This window comes from Ostrinia nubilalis, chromosome 12 (genome assembly GCF_963855985.1).
Source record: "Ostrinia nubilalis chromosome 12, ilOstNubi1.1, whole genome shotgun sequence".
NCBI lineage: Eukaryota > Metazoa > Arthropoda > Insecta > Lepidoptera > Crambidae > Ostrinia > Ostrinia nubilalis.
The window spans coordinates 12,546,052-12,563,405 of record NC_087099.1 but is presented as its reverse complement, the minus strand read 5'-3'; the positions used below and the strand labels follow the sequence as shown (position 1 = coordinate 12,563,405).

At 36.4% G+C, this 17,354-nt stretch overlaps 1 protein-coding gene across 1 annotated transcript in view; it reads right to left on the bottom strand.

Annotated features, from left to right (window-relative positions):
* The window catches only part of LOC135076712 (progestin and adipoQ receptor family member 4), a 74,562-nt gene extending 59,731 nt beyond the window's left edge, over nt 1-14,831 (bottom strand). The window contains exon 1 of the mRNA XM_063971132.1: nt 14,495-14,831. Coding sequence (XP_063827202.1) covers nt 14,495-14,831 — 337 coding nt within the window. The remainder of the gene's footprint in view (nt 1-14,494) is intronic.
* Between the last annotated feature and the right edge of the window lie 2,523 nt (nt 14,832-17,354).

Genomic DNA, 17,354 nt, shown 5'->3' with positions numbered 1-17,354 from the left:
TTTTCTCAAAAGATTACAAAAATAACTTGTAGAGAAAATACAATTTAACAAAAATATTAATTACGGAAACGCGCGAACACAAAAGTGGGTACATATAAAAACATTCTCACACCGAACATTCAACTGATGATCGAGTTAACGCAGGCGCTAACTTGAAATAAATAACGTTTCCAACTTATTTTCTCGCTTAAGGCAATATGTCTCGCTCCTAACAACCAGCTTAAGAACTCGACGGGCTGCAGCTGAAGTTAGGCACTGCCTGGATTGCACAGGCTGCTAGTTGCCTCGGCAGATTAGCACTAAGCTCAGACTGGCTAGACTCGTACCGTACGTGGCTAGGCTTAGTAATGTGCGTTTTGCTAACTATTGTTAGGCTGACATTGTAGGCTTCAATCAACTGGATTGTCCCATTGTTGATTCTAACAATTGGCCCTCAGGGCACTTCATGCGATCTCTCGTTATTCAGATGCAGTCATTCACTACAGTTGGTTTGAAATGTGCTTAAACGTAAAATAGTGCCTTGGTAGTTACCTACTTGCTATAGATGGTTGACGGAGAAAAGCATAACAATTAGGAAAATACACGTCAAATTATCAAAATATACTAGTAGCTGTGATTTATTTAGCATCGTACAATAAGGTAAAAATGTGGACATCATCATAGCGGAAACTATGAATGGTTGTGCATAGCGATAAGCTCATGTGATTTTAAAACATAGAGCAAAAATATTTTTTTTAAATCGTTTTAAAACCATAGTTAAGATTTACAGCTGAAAAAGAAATTTTGTCACACCTGTTTGTCCTCTGACTGTAGAAATAGGTTGGTAGGTATACTAGTACATCATAACTTTTAAGTGTTGACGCGTTGAAGTCTTTATAACGGTGTTCCGATTATGTGTCATAATCGTTGAGGTTGGTTTCTGTTTAATTGGGCGGTGTAACACCGCTGTGGGCAGTAATTACCGCGTTCAGTTGACGCGGTGACGCAGTTAGCGGCCGCTGAAGCCCGCCGGTGCGTGGCAAGGCGTAGGGTTGTGTCGGTAAAAAATATGGTATCATTTATGGCTTTCAAAAGATATTAATTTGCAATATTTTAAGTAAATCCGTTAAGCATAAATGTAGGTATTTCATGGTAGGTTGATAAATTAATACTTTTATTTTATTTTTTTTATTTCGTTCGTTCGTTTGTTTCAGCCTAAAGACGTCCACTGCTGGACAAAGGCCTCCCCAAGGATTTCCACAAAGATTTTTTTCACATATTTAAACAGGTGATAATGATGTAAATTAAGGTATAAATGGTCTCTTGTTAACTTTTTTTGCATTTCACTTAATAAAGTGAATATAATAATATTCAAAACAAAATATAGTTTGTCATCACACAAGTTGGTTTGTCACCAATATAGCAATTTTCCCAGCGTGGATAATCCTAGAGATGACTGAAAACAACACCTTTAACACCTTTGCTGCGGCAGTAACTTTCTAATACTTTCCATTCCTTCGGTACAAGGTCAATAAACCTGGTATTAAAACTTACATTGTGGCGGCACAAGGCTTAAAGACCTTGTAATATTTAAGATATATAAATTTTATTTTTGGCTTCATGTTAATAGATATTGTGTTTTTTTTCTTTGAATATTAATAATAATGCATTTATTGACATACACCTGAAGGCGTTCGTGAATAACTTGTTTAGTATAAAAATTATAGCTATATTCAAAATACAAGGCTTATGCACCCTGTGCCGCACTGAAGTAGGGAAATCTGGTGGGTATTCTAGGGATGTGAAATACAAATATCGATAGTTTAAATTAAGTTTTAATAAAAATTTAAAAAAGTAACAAACAAAGATGTTTTAATAATTTAGTCTAAATATTTTACAAATAAGACATACGTGCATAAATACTTAAATAAGCTACATTTAAAGAAAACATATTATTTAATAACATTTAGTTACAACTTCAAATGTTTGTCACGAAAAACATTATTTAAATTAGCAATAAATCGTGTAGCAAATTAAATTATAATCAATTTGCAGTTTTGATTTTGTTTGTTTCTCTTGACGCCATGTCGACATGTGCGTTTCTTACGAATGCGAGGCAACACTGGCTGCATGAAGCTAGCGTGGGGTGCGGTACCAGGTGCGCAGGGTACAAGGTGCTTCGACCTGGTTTCGCATTGTGAAGACATTTTATTACTTCCGTGCGGTACCAGGTCTAAAAACCTGGTATTAAGGTAGGTACATCATTGGATTCTATTTTAAGAATACATCATAGATATATATTCATCACTTTCCTACACCGGACCCAATTGAAGTTATGCCTTTCGCACGACAAGGAAGACTATAATTTTCTTAGCCGCACGGTAAGCGAGACGTACACAAGGTCTATAGACCTGGTTTCGCACTCAACGTGTTAATTAAAATGTCAACACATAACTACTACTTGTAAGCTGGTGTTAGCGCACCGACTAATTAAAGTGGAGTGTGGAATTGACAGGATTAAAGCAACGCCCCGGGGATTGCATTCTTTGACGTGTCACAGGCTAAGCTAAGCAAATTAGCGCTAACCGACGCAGTAATGGACGCCGCCCGGCAGACCAAATAATGCAGGCACGCTGACATATCACCACAACAGATTTTACTACAATATAAATTTTTCAACGTTAGAAAATTCTGAAAACGAGACTTTTCTATAAATGACACAAATTGACTAGTTGTAATTAAAGTGTGGAATTGACAGGGATTAACGCAACGCCCCGGGGATTGCATTCTTTGACGTGTCTATAAAGGCTGACATATCACCACAACAGATTTTACTACAATATAAATTTTTCAACGTTAGAAAATTCAGAAAACGAAACCTTTCCCTATATGACACATTAAATATACTAGTTGTAATTAAAGTAAAGTGTGGAATTGATTTAAGCAACGCCCCGGGGATTGCATTCTTTGACGTGTCTATAAAGGCTAAGCTAAGCAAATTAGCGCTAACCGACGCAGTAATGGACGCCGCCCGGCAGACTAAATAATGCAGGCACGCTGACATATCACGACAACAGATAGCCATTGTATATTTAGCGCCAGACGGGCTAACGGGGTTAATTGTAGGTAAGTTTATACATAGAGCTTATTTATTTATTCGACAGACAGACGTTAAAATAGCAACTTACGTAACTAACGTAGTGCTTACATATTTTAGAAAATTTGCACCGTTTTTTCACTTTTAACTTTAAAATAGTTTGCTTTATGATTATGTTTTTAAGAATAAAATATCATTGCAGTTAGGCTTAGTACTTCAGCTAACAATATGAGCGATTATAATTTTATGTTAAATTGTTTGCCATATGTATACTTTCATACTTTCTAATGAAAGTAATCATAAATGGTTGATATTTTATCTCGCAAGATCTTGTCAAATAACCAAATGACCCGATGCTGTCAATGTTTTATTATGTAACGGGGCTAATGGTTTGTGTACCCGGGCCTAAAAATGCAGGCCCGGGCACTCAATAATGCAGCGGGCCGATGTAGAAAGAATTACTATGTAGAGTCAATATAAGATTAATGACACTGAAAATGAAAACTTAGGACTGAAAGGAAAAAAATTAAGAGATTTTTTGAGATGGAAATTCCTGAGATGGAAGTAAATAACTAATCGGACGGTTCATTTACTTAGATCTGGAAATGTTAACTGTATTCTAAACACATGGAATAAACGTACGGATCTCTAGAAATTAGTAACTTCAATCAAAAACTGCTGACGTAGTAATTAAACTGTTGTTAGAAATAGTAACAAAGCTAGACAGTATTACTGGTATTACTAACTATGAAATTGTAAAACAATTATGTTTGCAGCCAAAGCAGGTGACCGAGAACAATAAATTGACTAAGTAGGAAAAGCTTGGCTCCGCTCCAAGTATGACCAAGTATTACACAATCCAGCTTTTTAGGTTAAGGCTGTACGTTCACGCTTCAGTGAAACGAAAAAAATGTTTACAAGCGTTTCAGGGGATTGTAATCTAGAAACCCATTAGGATCTAAAGAAAGGGAAGTAAAGGGTAGGTTGCCAAGAACTAAACTAAGGCAAACTGCCTTAGTTCTTCACTACACTGTATGAACTGAATCCATTGATAAATGAAGTATGTCATATTTATTAAGCGTGTATTCTTAGAAGACATTCCAAAAATGTATAACAGGCAAGGAAACAACAAAGATAAAGAACATTTTAATTTTGTGAGAAAATGATAACGATAGAACGTTTGTGAAATTATGAACCGAACAACAATAAAATTAATTTCATTTGGTAGAAATATTTTATCTAAACAAAGTTTGATGAAATAAGAAACCAATTTAAGACAGAGAACCACTTTTAAAAATGATAACAAATCACTGAGCTCCATTCCTTTGGCCTTAAAGTAGACTATTATTTTCTTAATTTAATGAATCGTCGCGTTTTTATTGCTCTTTTATGAATTCACAAGTTTTTTTGATTGCGTACTAAAATTTCGTTCGTGTCTATTATGGTCTTATCGTAACAACTTTATTCATAATGAAGTTTTAACTGAATTTTGTAAAAATATCGATCTAGATTTCGCGTTTGAGAAATTTTCCTAAGGCAAAATGAAAAGCATTAATAAATAATGACGCTCATTAAACGGTAATGGTCGGTACTCCTTTGATGTGAAACAATATTCGCATCATGAACTTTTTTATAGCGTTTACTGACTTCAAAGGCGTCGTCAACAATATATTAATCATAAAAGGCAAATGGCATATTAATAACTAGTTTTGGAATCCCAACTAATATTATAAATGCGAAAGTAACTCTGTCTGTCTGTCTGTCTGTTACGCTTTCCCGCTTAAACCTCGCAACCGATTTTGATGAAATTTGGCATAGAGATAGTTTGAGTCCCGGGAAAGAACATAGGATAGTTTTTATCCCGGTTTTTGAAACAGGGACGCGCGCGATAAAGTTTTTCTGTGACAGACAAAATTCCACGCGGGCGAAGCCGCGGGCGGAAAGCTAGTATTTTATAAATGTAACAAAAGTAGTAGCAGATGAAGTGTAGTTTTAGAAGCAACTACTTAGGTAGCAACATAATATTACATCGAATTTGAAATACATATTATTATGTCAGTTTTCTACGAATTTACCAACATAAATTTTCAAAAGACTCTTTGAATGGGTCTTGAAATTATTTACAAGAGAACCGCGACTTAATTTTTCATTTCAACAACTATTTTTATAGAAATAGTAACTTATATGACAAAATATAGTCATTTATCTATCTATCGATTTCATTAAAACTCATTTATTTCTGCAACTCCCCGCGCGCGCCCCGCACCGAGCGGCTGTGTTGCGCAAAGCTCCGTAGTAAATATTTCCAAATTCGTGTCACTTGCGACTTTAAGCCTAACCAGTATATAATACGCGAAGTTAAACATATTTACCAACTAACTGTTACAAAAAACTCTCCAATAAACAATCCAGTGAAGTTAAATTATCAAAAACGCTAATACAGTGAACGTATTTTTTCTACGAAGTGAAGGTGAATAAACAAAGTGCAACAAATAGACGTGTTGTGTGTGACTCATGAACCAATGACAGTCAACGGACTTTCTAAAACACGTATAAGCTCCAGTTGATACATAATAGACAAATTCGCCACTCCATATCATCGACAGATAGCGCAATTGGATGAAGTGTGGTTCAATACGCAGTGAACCCAAGTTCAAATCCCACCGCCAGAGAGACTAGAAAGTTACTTTTTGCTTTTTGCCAGTGCTGTATTTTTGACACTTTGATTTTTTTCCACTTTTTATTTTTTTTTAATTAATGATGGAGTCTAAGGGAAGAAAAGACGACAAATCTTATTGCAAAAATCCAGTTGTGTGCAGTAAGTGTAAGCTGAAAAGGGAAAAAAATGAAACTATATTATGCTCACAATGCAACAAACGATATGATTTTGATTGCATTGGCCTGTCTGAAAAGCTGTATAGACTAATGGTACCAGAAAAGAGAGCAAAAGTTAAGTGTCGGGTGTGCAAACTGAACCCTAAGCCAATAAAACCCACTAACACTACGAGTAATGACAAAGAAGTCTCAAATGTAACATTGAGGAAACAATTACCGACCACATCAAAGGATTCTAACCTAACACTGGAATCATCACAGCAAAGCCCAAAGGACTCCTATACAAATGACACTCTAGACTTCGGGGATGAATATTCTTCCGATGATACTGTAACGGAAAGATTCTCAAAGAGTGTGGACTTCATTCCTTTGGACACGGAAGACCTTAGAGAACAAATAAATGACCTCACAACAAGTCTTATGACGACACAAAACGAGTTGGAAAGTACTATTATAGAGAACAACGAATTAAAGAAACAGATAGGCAAACTGAGTAAGGAAATCGAAGTTCTGATGAAAATGTGCCAAACCTCAACACCGAATAAATCTGACCTCCTGTCAACAGTAACACCGACGAGGAAAAACAGAATAAGACGTTCAACGTCATCATTCTCTCCTAGATACATGACTGACACCGCCACTAGAAATGTAACTACTGAATACACATCAGCTCTTCAAGAAAAAATTGAAAAACTGCAACAACAATTGCTGATGGCCGAGGGGGAAATAGCTGCACTACAAATACAAGTCGATGAACTTAGAACCAAGCTATATCTGGATAATAATAAATGCGCCGAGACTTCATCTTCTAGATATGGTAATAAATTAAGCCATAGCGACGATGACACCGACGAAAAACATTCAGCTCAAAGAATAATTATTATTGGAACCCAACAATGCACCGGACTTGCAGCAGCTCTAACGAAAACAAGAAATAAGTATAAATGCGACAAATACCAAATATCAGCATTTATAAAACCTGACGCTCCCACGGTAGAAGTATTAAAAACCTGCCAAAACCTAGGAATTAATAAATTGGATAAACTTGTATTGTGTGTTGGGGAAAATGACCGCGATCCAATGATTACCATATTAGAATTATATACATTGTTGAAATCGTTGCAAAATCAGACAATTATTGTAATGAATGTAATGAATTGCAGGCATGTCAATAGTACATTGTTAAATAGAGAGCTTACTTTGTTATGTAAAAGGTTTTCAAATTGTTACTTTTTTAAGAACAAAAATCACTATCAGAGCTATATTCATGACACATGCTATTACTTAAATATACTAATGGACTCTATTGATTATGATCGAAAATACCTAAATTATGATTTTATCAGGCGCCAAATACGTGCTACAAGAATAACTTCAATGTGTAATAGACGAACGACAAGGGAAACTAAACCTACAACGCATGACTCACCAACTAAATTGACCAAACAAACATTAATACTAGACTTCTTTAAACCTAAAAAGCTTGCATCTGTAACACATAAGACTGACCTAGGAAATAACTTTTTTCGTGACTCATAACAACCAAAAAGACCAAAAATCCATAAAAAATGAACCCTTTATTGTATTCCACCAAAATATAGCAAGCTTTTTATCTAAAAAAGATTTAATACAAATAACTATGTCAGAATTAGAAGACAATAAAACTAAACCGGATGCACTCTGTTTTTCGGAAACATTTGTAAAGAGGGGCGAGGAAAGAAATTTAACACTAAAATGTTACGAATTAGCCGCTACCTACTGTAGAGAAACAAAACGAGGAGGTACATGTATACTGCTGAGGCGGGGACTACTCTACAAAGAGTTAACCTGCTTCGGTAAATACGTCGTACCAAATATATTTGAATGTTGTGGGGTAGAAGTACTCGCTCATAACTTAATCATACTTTGCGTATACTCCTCACATAACAAATATGCAAATACTTTCTTGGCTAAGCTAGAAGCAGTAATTACCGACATATTTAGGAGACATAACAACAAAAAAATCATTATCACTGGTGACTTTAATATAAATACCCTAATATGTACTAAAGAATCTCGTTACTTAATGGATATTGCCAAAAATTTTGACCTTACTCTCCACATAAACGAACCTACCAGAGGCGAAAATTGTATAGATCACATACTTAGTAATATAAAACATGGTGTCGGAAGAGTATTGCCACTACAACTATCTGACCATGACACTGCACAAATGCTCAGTATACCCGTTCAAAAAGTGCCATTAGTGCAACACCGGATTGTATATAAAAGAGATTTCTGTAATGAAAACCAAAACAAATTTTGTAACTACCTGAAATCATTGACTTTTTCCGAGGTATGCCAAGAGAAAAATATGGACGAAGCATTTAATATATTTCATGAAACTTTGTGTTTGCTTTATAATTTGTGTTTTCCAAAGGTAAAGTTAAAAATTAATAATAAACCTCAAAAACAAAAATGGATCACAAGAGGCTTAAAAATATCTACTAAAAGGAAAAGATTGCTTCGCTTTGCCTCTTATAGAAATACTGACAAAACTAAAAAAGAAAACTATGTAAAATATTGTAAAATACTCAAAAAATGTATTTCAACGGCACAAAAAAATTGTAGTAATAAATTTTTACTAAATAGTCAGAATAAATGCAAGGCCTCATGGATTCTCATTAACAATGAAACAAAAAACCGCGAACTGAAGCTAGGTATTTCAAAGATTGACTTAAATGGTAATATAATAACAAATACAAACAAAATAGCTCAAGCTTTTAACGACTATTATACTGACATATGTGGTGACAAATTTATTTATGACAACGATAGAAAAAGAAAAGTATTAACTAACTTAAAATCTACTCCTAACTCCCTCTTCTTGGAACCTTTAAATGTAAAAGAGACGATAAATTTAATCCAGTCTCTTAAAAATTCTAATGCATGTGGGTATGATGAAATTCCTACAAAAATTTTAAAATACTGTAGCCATGAATTAGCTCCTGTATTAAGATATCTCATTAACTTATCTTTTGAGACAGGACAGTTTCCTGAAAAATTGAGGTTTTCTATAGTTAAGCCCATATACAAAAAAGGGGACACGTCTGAAATTGGTAACTATCGCCCTATAACGTTGATACCTGTGCTATCAAAAATATTTGAAAAGGCTATGCAAGCTAGGCTAATGAAATTTTGTCTAAAGTTTAACATTATCAATCCAGAACAAAATGGTTTCCAAAAAGGAAAATCCACTACTCTAGCTTGCTTCAACCTGGTCCATGAAGTTGTCCTTGGCCTAAATTCAAAACAATGTGCTACTGCGCTTTTTTTTGACATGTCTAAAGCCTTTGATCGGGTAGTTCATGACATATTGCTGGATAAGTTAGAAGTATATGGAGTACGTGGAAACGCGCTACAGTGGTTTAAAACATATCTGGAGAACAGACACCAGTGTGTTGAAATAACCAAATCAAATCACGAAAATAGCACATGCCGATCTACTTACAAATCTAACAGATTTGGTGTACCCCAAGGCAGCGTCTTGGGACCGCTACTTTTCTTACTTTATATAAACGACTTACCATCTGCTACCAAACATAGGTGTATTTTATTTGCAGATGATCTTTCCGTAATAATCAAATGTAACGCTGACAAATTAAATCTCTATGAATATGACATTAACAATACTATAAATGACATAATGAAATGGCTAAACCTTAATAATCTGACTGCTAATTTAGCTAAAACGAAATATATACAATTCAATGTAAAAGGACGTAAAGAAATTAAAATGGACATAAATTATAATAATGAAATAACCTTGGACCACGTAAATAATTTGACATTTTTAGGTATCTTATTGGACAAAAACTTAAACTTTTCATGCCATATTGACAATGTGTGTAAAAAAATTAATAGATTTGTTTACGTCCTTCGAAGATTGACAAGAATTACTTCTCTGAGTGTATCGTTAAGTGCCTACTACGGATATGTTGCTTCTGTTATAAGCTATGGGCTCATACTTTGGGGAAATGGTACCGATATACAAAGGGTTTTCATAGCTCAGAAAAAATGCATACGAGCTCTATGTTGTAAAGGGCCCTTTGAAACATGTAAACCATTATTTGTGAAACTAGGCATACTCACTGTTCCCGGGATGTACATACTTGAAATTTACAAATTTGTAACACAACATCCAAAATTGTTTAAAACTGCTGCTGAGGTATACCCGAGAAACACAAGGTCAGCAAATAGACTAGTATTTGACTTCTGCCCAAAAATCGCACTTTGTCATAAAAATTGTTATTCTATGTGCATTAAGGTTTATAACAAAATTCCTGAAAGATTTAAAATAGGTCCTGCAAAAGTAATGACCAGAAAGCTTAGGGAATGGCTAACCACTTCCTGCTTTTACAGTGTTCAGGAATTTCTGGACAAAAAATTTGCATGTTAATGTATTTTAGCAGAATAGAGCACTCTGTATTTACAACACTATCTGTATCAACCTATTCTTTGCAAATAAATGTCTTTGTCTTTGTCTTTGTCTTTGTAAATAGGCTTAAAAAAAGCACTTTTCTATAGGAGAACATACGAATACATTAGCTGAGCCACCATTATCCAAGGTTAAAATAATAAGTAGTAATGCAACCCATATGTAACGTGTTCCCACGAGCTTACGTAGGCAAACAACCGACGTTTAGGCGCGATAATAACTCCCCGGCCCATGAATTGGCTAAGCACTAAACACTCTAAATGGAATGTCATTAACTCGTCACTTGAGGGGTAGTAATTTTAACCAATTATAACGATGATGTTTGGTTCGTTAGTATTTTTATTATTTCATGTATGGAATTTGGTTGTAGGTTCCATTTTTTATGTAGAACAAGGCAGTATGTGACTCAATCACACTTTATGTTAAATGTGGTTACATTAAAACAGTGTTTTTTAACCTTTTTCATGACACGACCGGGGAAATATTTCGCGACACCCAGACCGCTCGCTGTTTTTTCATGCATTTTATAATGTTACAAAGATGTTGTAGGGACCGAATACTTCAATCCATACAACATTTACGCATTGTCATAATAGATTTCTTATAAATCTATCTTTAAAACTTTACTGTTTTTTTTACTGAGGTAGTTTTAACGACCTCTCGCGACACCCTATAGAGGCTTCCAGGTTGAAAAACACTGCATTAAAATAGGGATCTGTTCTAGTCTGCAAGATTATATTTGAATTAGAGACAGAATTCAGTATACCTATAAAAGTAGAGGCATATTCTTAGATGTGGGGTAGCTTCTTACTAAAAGCTCCACTTAAATCATAGCTCTGCGGCTGAGTATCTTACATTAGTGGAAGATACACGAAAGTAAACCAGGCATACATCCAAGCCGCAAAATTAAATATGCATCAGATTATGAGAGCTTTACTTAATCCACGTAGTGCTCTCGAGAAGGGCTTTCGACTCGACGCTGGGTCGACTTGAATTATCAATGTGGACATGCAACCTGACCGCTTGATTCCGTCCTATCCTGTTTAGTTAAGCTCGAGAGGTCTCTAAGCGTTTGCCAACAGGAAATTTAATAAACCTACGGCACTGACCATATTTCCTGGACAGGGGTAGGTCGGGGCGGATGTGCAGTAGCTACTAGGCATTAGGAAAGTTTTGGTTTACGTCTTGAAAGCAATAGAATAAACATAGTTTGCTTCACTATTGAGGAGTCAAAAAATCTGATACAAACTGACATAATGATATGTACTTTAATTTTACAGAAAGTATAATTGTAACTGAGAAGTGCACCATATCTACGAAGTGGTACGAACCAACCGTGAAAACCATAGTTTCTCGTCTTTTCACATTATTCTTTAGTGATTCTGTAGTTTACTTGGAGCTTGGAGGGGCTGACGATTAACTCGGATTAAGAAAAGGTAAGTACCTACTTTGTACTTAATACTGACCCCTGAAACGTTTGATTTATTGCACGTGTCTCATCGTTTTGTCTCTTCACTGTATTAACACCGGGAAATTCCCGGAAAACGCCTTCCCGGAACAAAAGAAACCATTGCGTTAATCCCAGTCTACATATCTACTTAGTGTAAATTGCACTTAAGGCTGTAAAGCCTTTGATTAATTGGTACAATGGTTATACAACTTTTGACAACAAAGGAACAGTAATGTACACGAAGGGTTTATGTTTAATTATAAATGGCATTACTGTGTACTATGTCAGCGACTTTAGTTCGTTTACAAATCTCCTCATTTCTGATTCGATCTCCGACGACCTGATAAAGGTAGCAGGAAGACGCTGGATGCAGGCCGCTACCAACCGTGCGATGTGGAAGTCATTGGGGGAGGCCTATGTTCAGCAGTGGACGTCCTGTGGCTGAAATGATGATGATGATGATGACTGTGTACTATTATTACATTTTTGTGATAACAACATCATGTCTTTCTTATTCACAGAATAATAATCTTACAACGACAATATTCACACTCATTATTTTAATCTTTAGCCCACGTACATGGCAACACTCAAACGGAGTTTAAAATGAACTGTTTCAGATAAAATTATGATGTTTTACAGCGTGGCACGGTTCATAAATAAAATGAGGCGGGTATTATTCCCCGAGCATCCCGGCTGTCCGCGGGCGCAATATAAAATGCAGTAATGTGCAGGTGGAGCGCGGGCGCTCGTCCGAATGCTGCGCACCCTCTGAATGTACGACTGACAGAGACGTAACTGGGACAAAGAGGGTGCGTTTATTTTTAATCGACTGCATGAAAGCATTGAAGTATGAAAGTTAGATTCGTTTTTGAGAACAACTCAACCTAATGGCAAATCATCCACTGATTTGCATCACTGGCGTTTATTCAATGATGTGTTCGAAGTTACATTAACCGAAACATTTATGCAGATTATCCAATTCCAAACACATAAAAAGTATCCGCTGCCTTACGTCTTTCGGCTAAAATCGATGATCGATGATTGTTGTCGTAAAGCTTTTTCTATAATGAGTTTTGCTTTTATCACGTAACTTATTTGGTATAAGCATAAAATTATACTAAAGTAATCATTGGAAACGCAATAAAAACAAAAATGTACGTTAGTTGCCTTGAATGTTCGGTATTCACGGAAAAAGCTCAATGTTTTAACATTGAATAGTGAAGGAATGCTACGAATCTATGGCTACAGCGTAGCTACTACGTAGTGCTACGAATTTAAAAACTTCAGAACTTTCGTAGCACAGAATTGCGATGAAATAAATGATGGAAATAGGAAGTAGGCCAGATATTTTGATGATCTTATTATGAAGACCTGAATAAGTTTTGTTTAGAAGTTCTGGTAAAGCTCACAGTATTTACTATTTGCTAAAGTGAACGTCCTACGTTAGTACGTAAATTCACTTTATAGTTACACACCTGTCTAATATTATACCCCTTTGCGTGCGATTTATTTATACGCAAAGGGGCGAGGGGGAAACCCCAAGTCCACCCCTGTTTACGGCATGCCATGCTTGCAAATGCTCGCTTTCGCCGCGGGTGGAATGCTCACAATTTTATTTCATCGGACTTTTGTTCCCAGCAATTTATTATATTCATAATCGGCTCGTTACTTACCCCTTTTCACGGTTAAACAATGTTGTGCCAATGCCAGTAGTCGGATCGAACGCTACTTCCAGAAAATATGAATATTCATGCCTTGGCCTAATTCCTCTTTTAGGAAATTGTTGGAATATTTTGCGTTGTAAATAAATCGTGGTAGAGCTTATAAAATTAAAAGCAATAGGTACGAGAAGGAATTTTAGGTTAGGACAAGGAATTTTAGGTAAGTCGGAAATTAAATGCCTAAAAATGTTAATTCCATTCGTCCCTTTTAAAATAACTTGAAATTAAAATGTTAATCTCCAGAGGAGTGTTCCAATTTGTTAGAAATGTGGAGGAATAGAACTTTCGTTCTATGAAAATTGCATTACCGAATAGCTAAGCACATAACGGTTAGATCAATAGTGAAATAAAATGGAAATATATACCTAACTAGTTCGTAGCAGAAAGTTTTTACAATTGAGAAATGTAGAGCAAGCCGAAATCGTTTCCGTGCGCTCAGTTTGCGTGAGCTGGAAAGATGAAACAAGACATTCATGAATGAAAAATTATGAAATTGATTGTGTTTTTAAGCTCAGTACGTAAGATGAGTCTAAGAAAACGTGCAGTGAATGAAAAAATTTATTTCCCGTAAGTCTAATAACCTAAAATAACTTTCTTTGTTATGTCATACTACCGCGTAGCTGTGATGCTATAAATTGCGCTCAAAACACGATAAATTGTGACGAATATTACATAATAGTGATCTACCTACCTAAATGTAGACATAGATAGTAGAATAGAAGGTGTATAAAATCTTATTGTCGTATCAAAACGGTGAATTTAAGCTTTAATGCCATGGTACAGAAATAAAGTCAATCTTCCCAGTTTTTCTTGCTATTTGTAGTGTAGGTAGTTTCTTGCTATTTGTAGTGTATTCTCTTTAAATGACACAATGCTGTACTTAAAAGCTATTTTGATGATATTGTCATAAATATAAGTATTTTGAAATTTACCGTGCGTAAGTATATTAATGGTCTCGTTGTGGAAGTAGAAGAGGCTGCCGACGCAGCCGGCCCAGCTCTGCAGCGGCCGGTAGCCGGTGAGCACGTAGGGGTTGAACTGCAGGTGCTGCGGCATGTCCCGCCAGTGCAGCAGGCGCACGCCGCGCGCGCCCGCCGCCGCCGCGGGCCCGGCCTCGCGCGCGACCAGCTCCTCCCGCCCCTCATTATCACAGATACGCTCTAACGACTTTTTCCTCTTCTTGGGACCCTTCCCGTTCACCTCCTGAATTGACATGTCGAACATATTTGTTGTTGTACACGAGTCAGGCACGCTCTGATTGTCTCTCATAACGGTACGGGCGGCTGCGTCTCGGGCCTCTCGCTTCGCCGGCTCTGAGACATGGCCTGGGGCCTTTGGTTTTGTACGAATATCACAGCTTCAGCATTGGGTGGGCGCACGCGGTGGCGGTGGCGGCCGGAGCGGCGTGGGCGCGGCCGGGGGGGGCGGGCCGCGGACGCGACTGGCCCGGCGCCGCCGCGAGCACGAGGGCCCGCGCCCCCCGCAGATTTGCGCACTGCGCAAACCCGATCAGCTGATTCCGGCCAGAAGGTCGGCCTCGCTCCCTTCTCAAAATCGCACTTTCACTCGTGCCTCGTATCTCGTATTTTCCAGTGATGAAAGTATGTTCGATTTCATGCGTGCTCTACATAATTGCTGATTTCACTGGGACTTCAATCCGAATATACACTCCAGTGCTGATGCAATAAATGATGCAATCAATTTATTTAGAAACGTAATTTTATACTTATAATAAATTAATAATACAATAACAAAACGGTTACGTTATCGGTGCTTTTCCTTAAAATGTTTTTGTTATTAATTGAGATTTCGTCATCGTACAAAAGTGCATACTTACCTAATTAGGATAGTATTGCGCTCGATTTTTTCTTTTTGTAAAATTAATGGCTAATTATTCGAGTACATAGGTACTACCAATTATTTACCTATGTAGAGCACTTCAAACAATATTAGAAGTGTTAAAAAACTAACTCATACATTGCATATTTATTTAGAACCGACGCGAAGTACCGTTTGATAGAGCTTTAAATGAAGCACAGGAAGCACTTTCAGGATCAGTAAACCAGTTTTGTCGTTGTCGTTGTCGTTCTCACCCTGTAGGTAGAGCTCGTTCGTTCGTTCGTTTCAGCTAAATGACGTCCACTGCTGGACAAAGGCCTCCTCCAAGGTTTTCCACAATGCTTCCACAAGGTAGAGCTCAGAAAAATAAAATTGCACGCCCGGAAAACTGATACCATGAAGGTTCTAGTTCATTGTCATATTATTTGTTGTGTCATAGGTACGTTATGTTTATGTTTTGTCCGCTTTAATACTCTTTCAAGCCTCGTATTAAGCTTAGCGTGAGTATGAACGCTCACTTAGTGAAATGGGCATTCTCCTTTGTGATTTTGTACTTGAGATAATATCCCGGGCTCTCCGTAGGTCAACGAGGCGTAGGATGTTTCTCTCTTCTTTTATATTGTACTTTCAAGTAAACTTATAACTTTCCGCAATACTCCGTATTCCTTCATGTTCCACCTACCTATGTGAGGCTTGCCATGAAATGAAAAATGTAGAGCTTTGTTTATTATAATCACCATAATACTGAGGTTAACTAAATTTAACGTCTGCCGCTGTTGCGGGTTTGAATCCATGACATTGTAATAATACACCTTATGTATTAATTTATTTATATGTATTTTAAAATGTACCATTTCTTCATTTCCTCTCTATCTACCTTCTTCACCTTTACTGTAGACAATTTCAGCAGATATCAGCAAGATGCAGAGTATTGCATTATGTATTGATAAGGCATACCTACGCAACTCTGTGATCTAAGTGCTAGTAATTAACTACTTATAACTACTAAATTAACAAGCTGTTCAGAATGAAGACTGTTGCAATTAGCACAGTCAGCTAGGTACCTAGGTTGAATTTTTTGTCGCCGTGAGGCATCCGTATTTTCTCCGTACGACGCTACGGATCATCTAAAAAAGGATATCCTTTGTTTGCTGTCAATTTTCTCGCCGGACTATGTTCGACACAATGTGCACACTGCACACGTTCATTATAAATTATACCACCGGCGAAAAAAATGGGCCGCAGTCCGAAAAAAAAACAGTATTATCCGCTATAGTATAAGTAGGTATATATGTTTTTTTATAAAGAGAGACAGGTACTGTCACGGCGACAAAAGTCACCCGTGCGCGCGCGCCGTAATTTGAATTATAACGACCATACACTCACTGGTAGAGGGGATGTTTTGATGATTTCGATGATTGACACTCACTATGATTGATATGTAATGCTTTTAATACTCGCATCAAATAAATACTTTCTTTCTTTCTTTCTAATAAAAGTTACAGAGATTATTTAATAAAATTTTATCATGTTACTAAGATTAACCTTAAATACTAACATAAGGTATTTCTTATCATCCAATTAATGTAGAACGTAATTTAATATTGATAAACGTAATTTAAGGTGTGTCTTAAATTGATTGATACCTAAAATACCTACTTAAGTAACTGCTTATCGTCGGAAAGTTAAATTACACCTATCGACTATCTGCGATTTATCTCATTGTCTTGCAAAAGATGTATTTTTTTGTGTGCTAATTAAGAACTAATTTAGCTACCACGCTAATCAGTAACTTAACAGTGTAAGAATGTAGGTAAAGTACATAGGTATTAGACAGTCGAGGCTTATCTGCAAAACGTAGATTTTTATCAATGTTTTGGTTGTCTGAGTAAATGAATTTAATTCAGTGCTCGTATTGTTCTAAATGAAGGCACACAACGTTCTTTTTTTGCT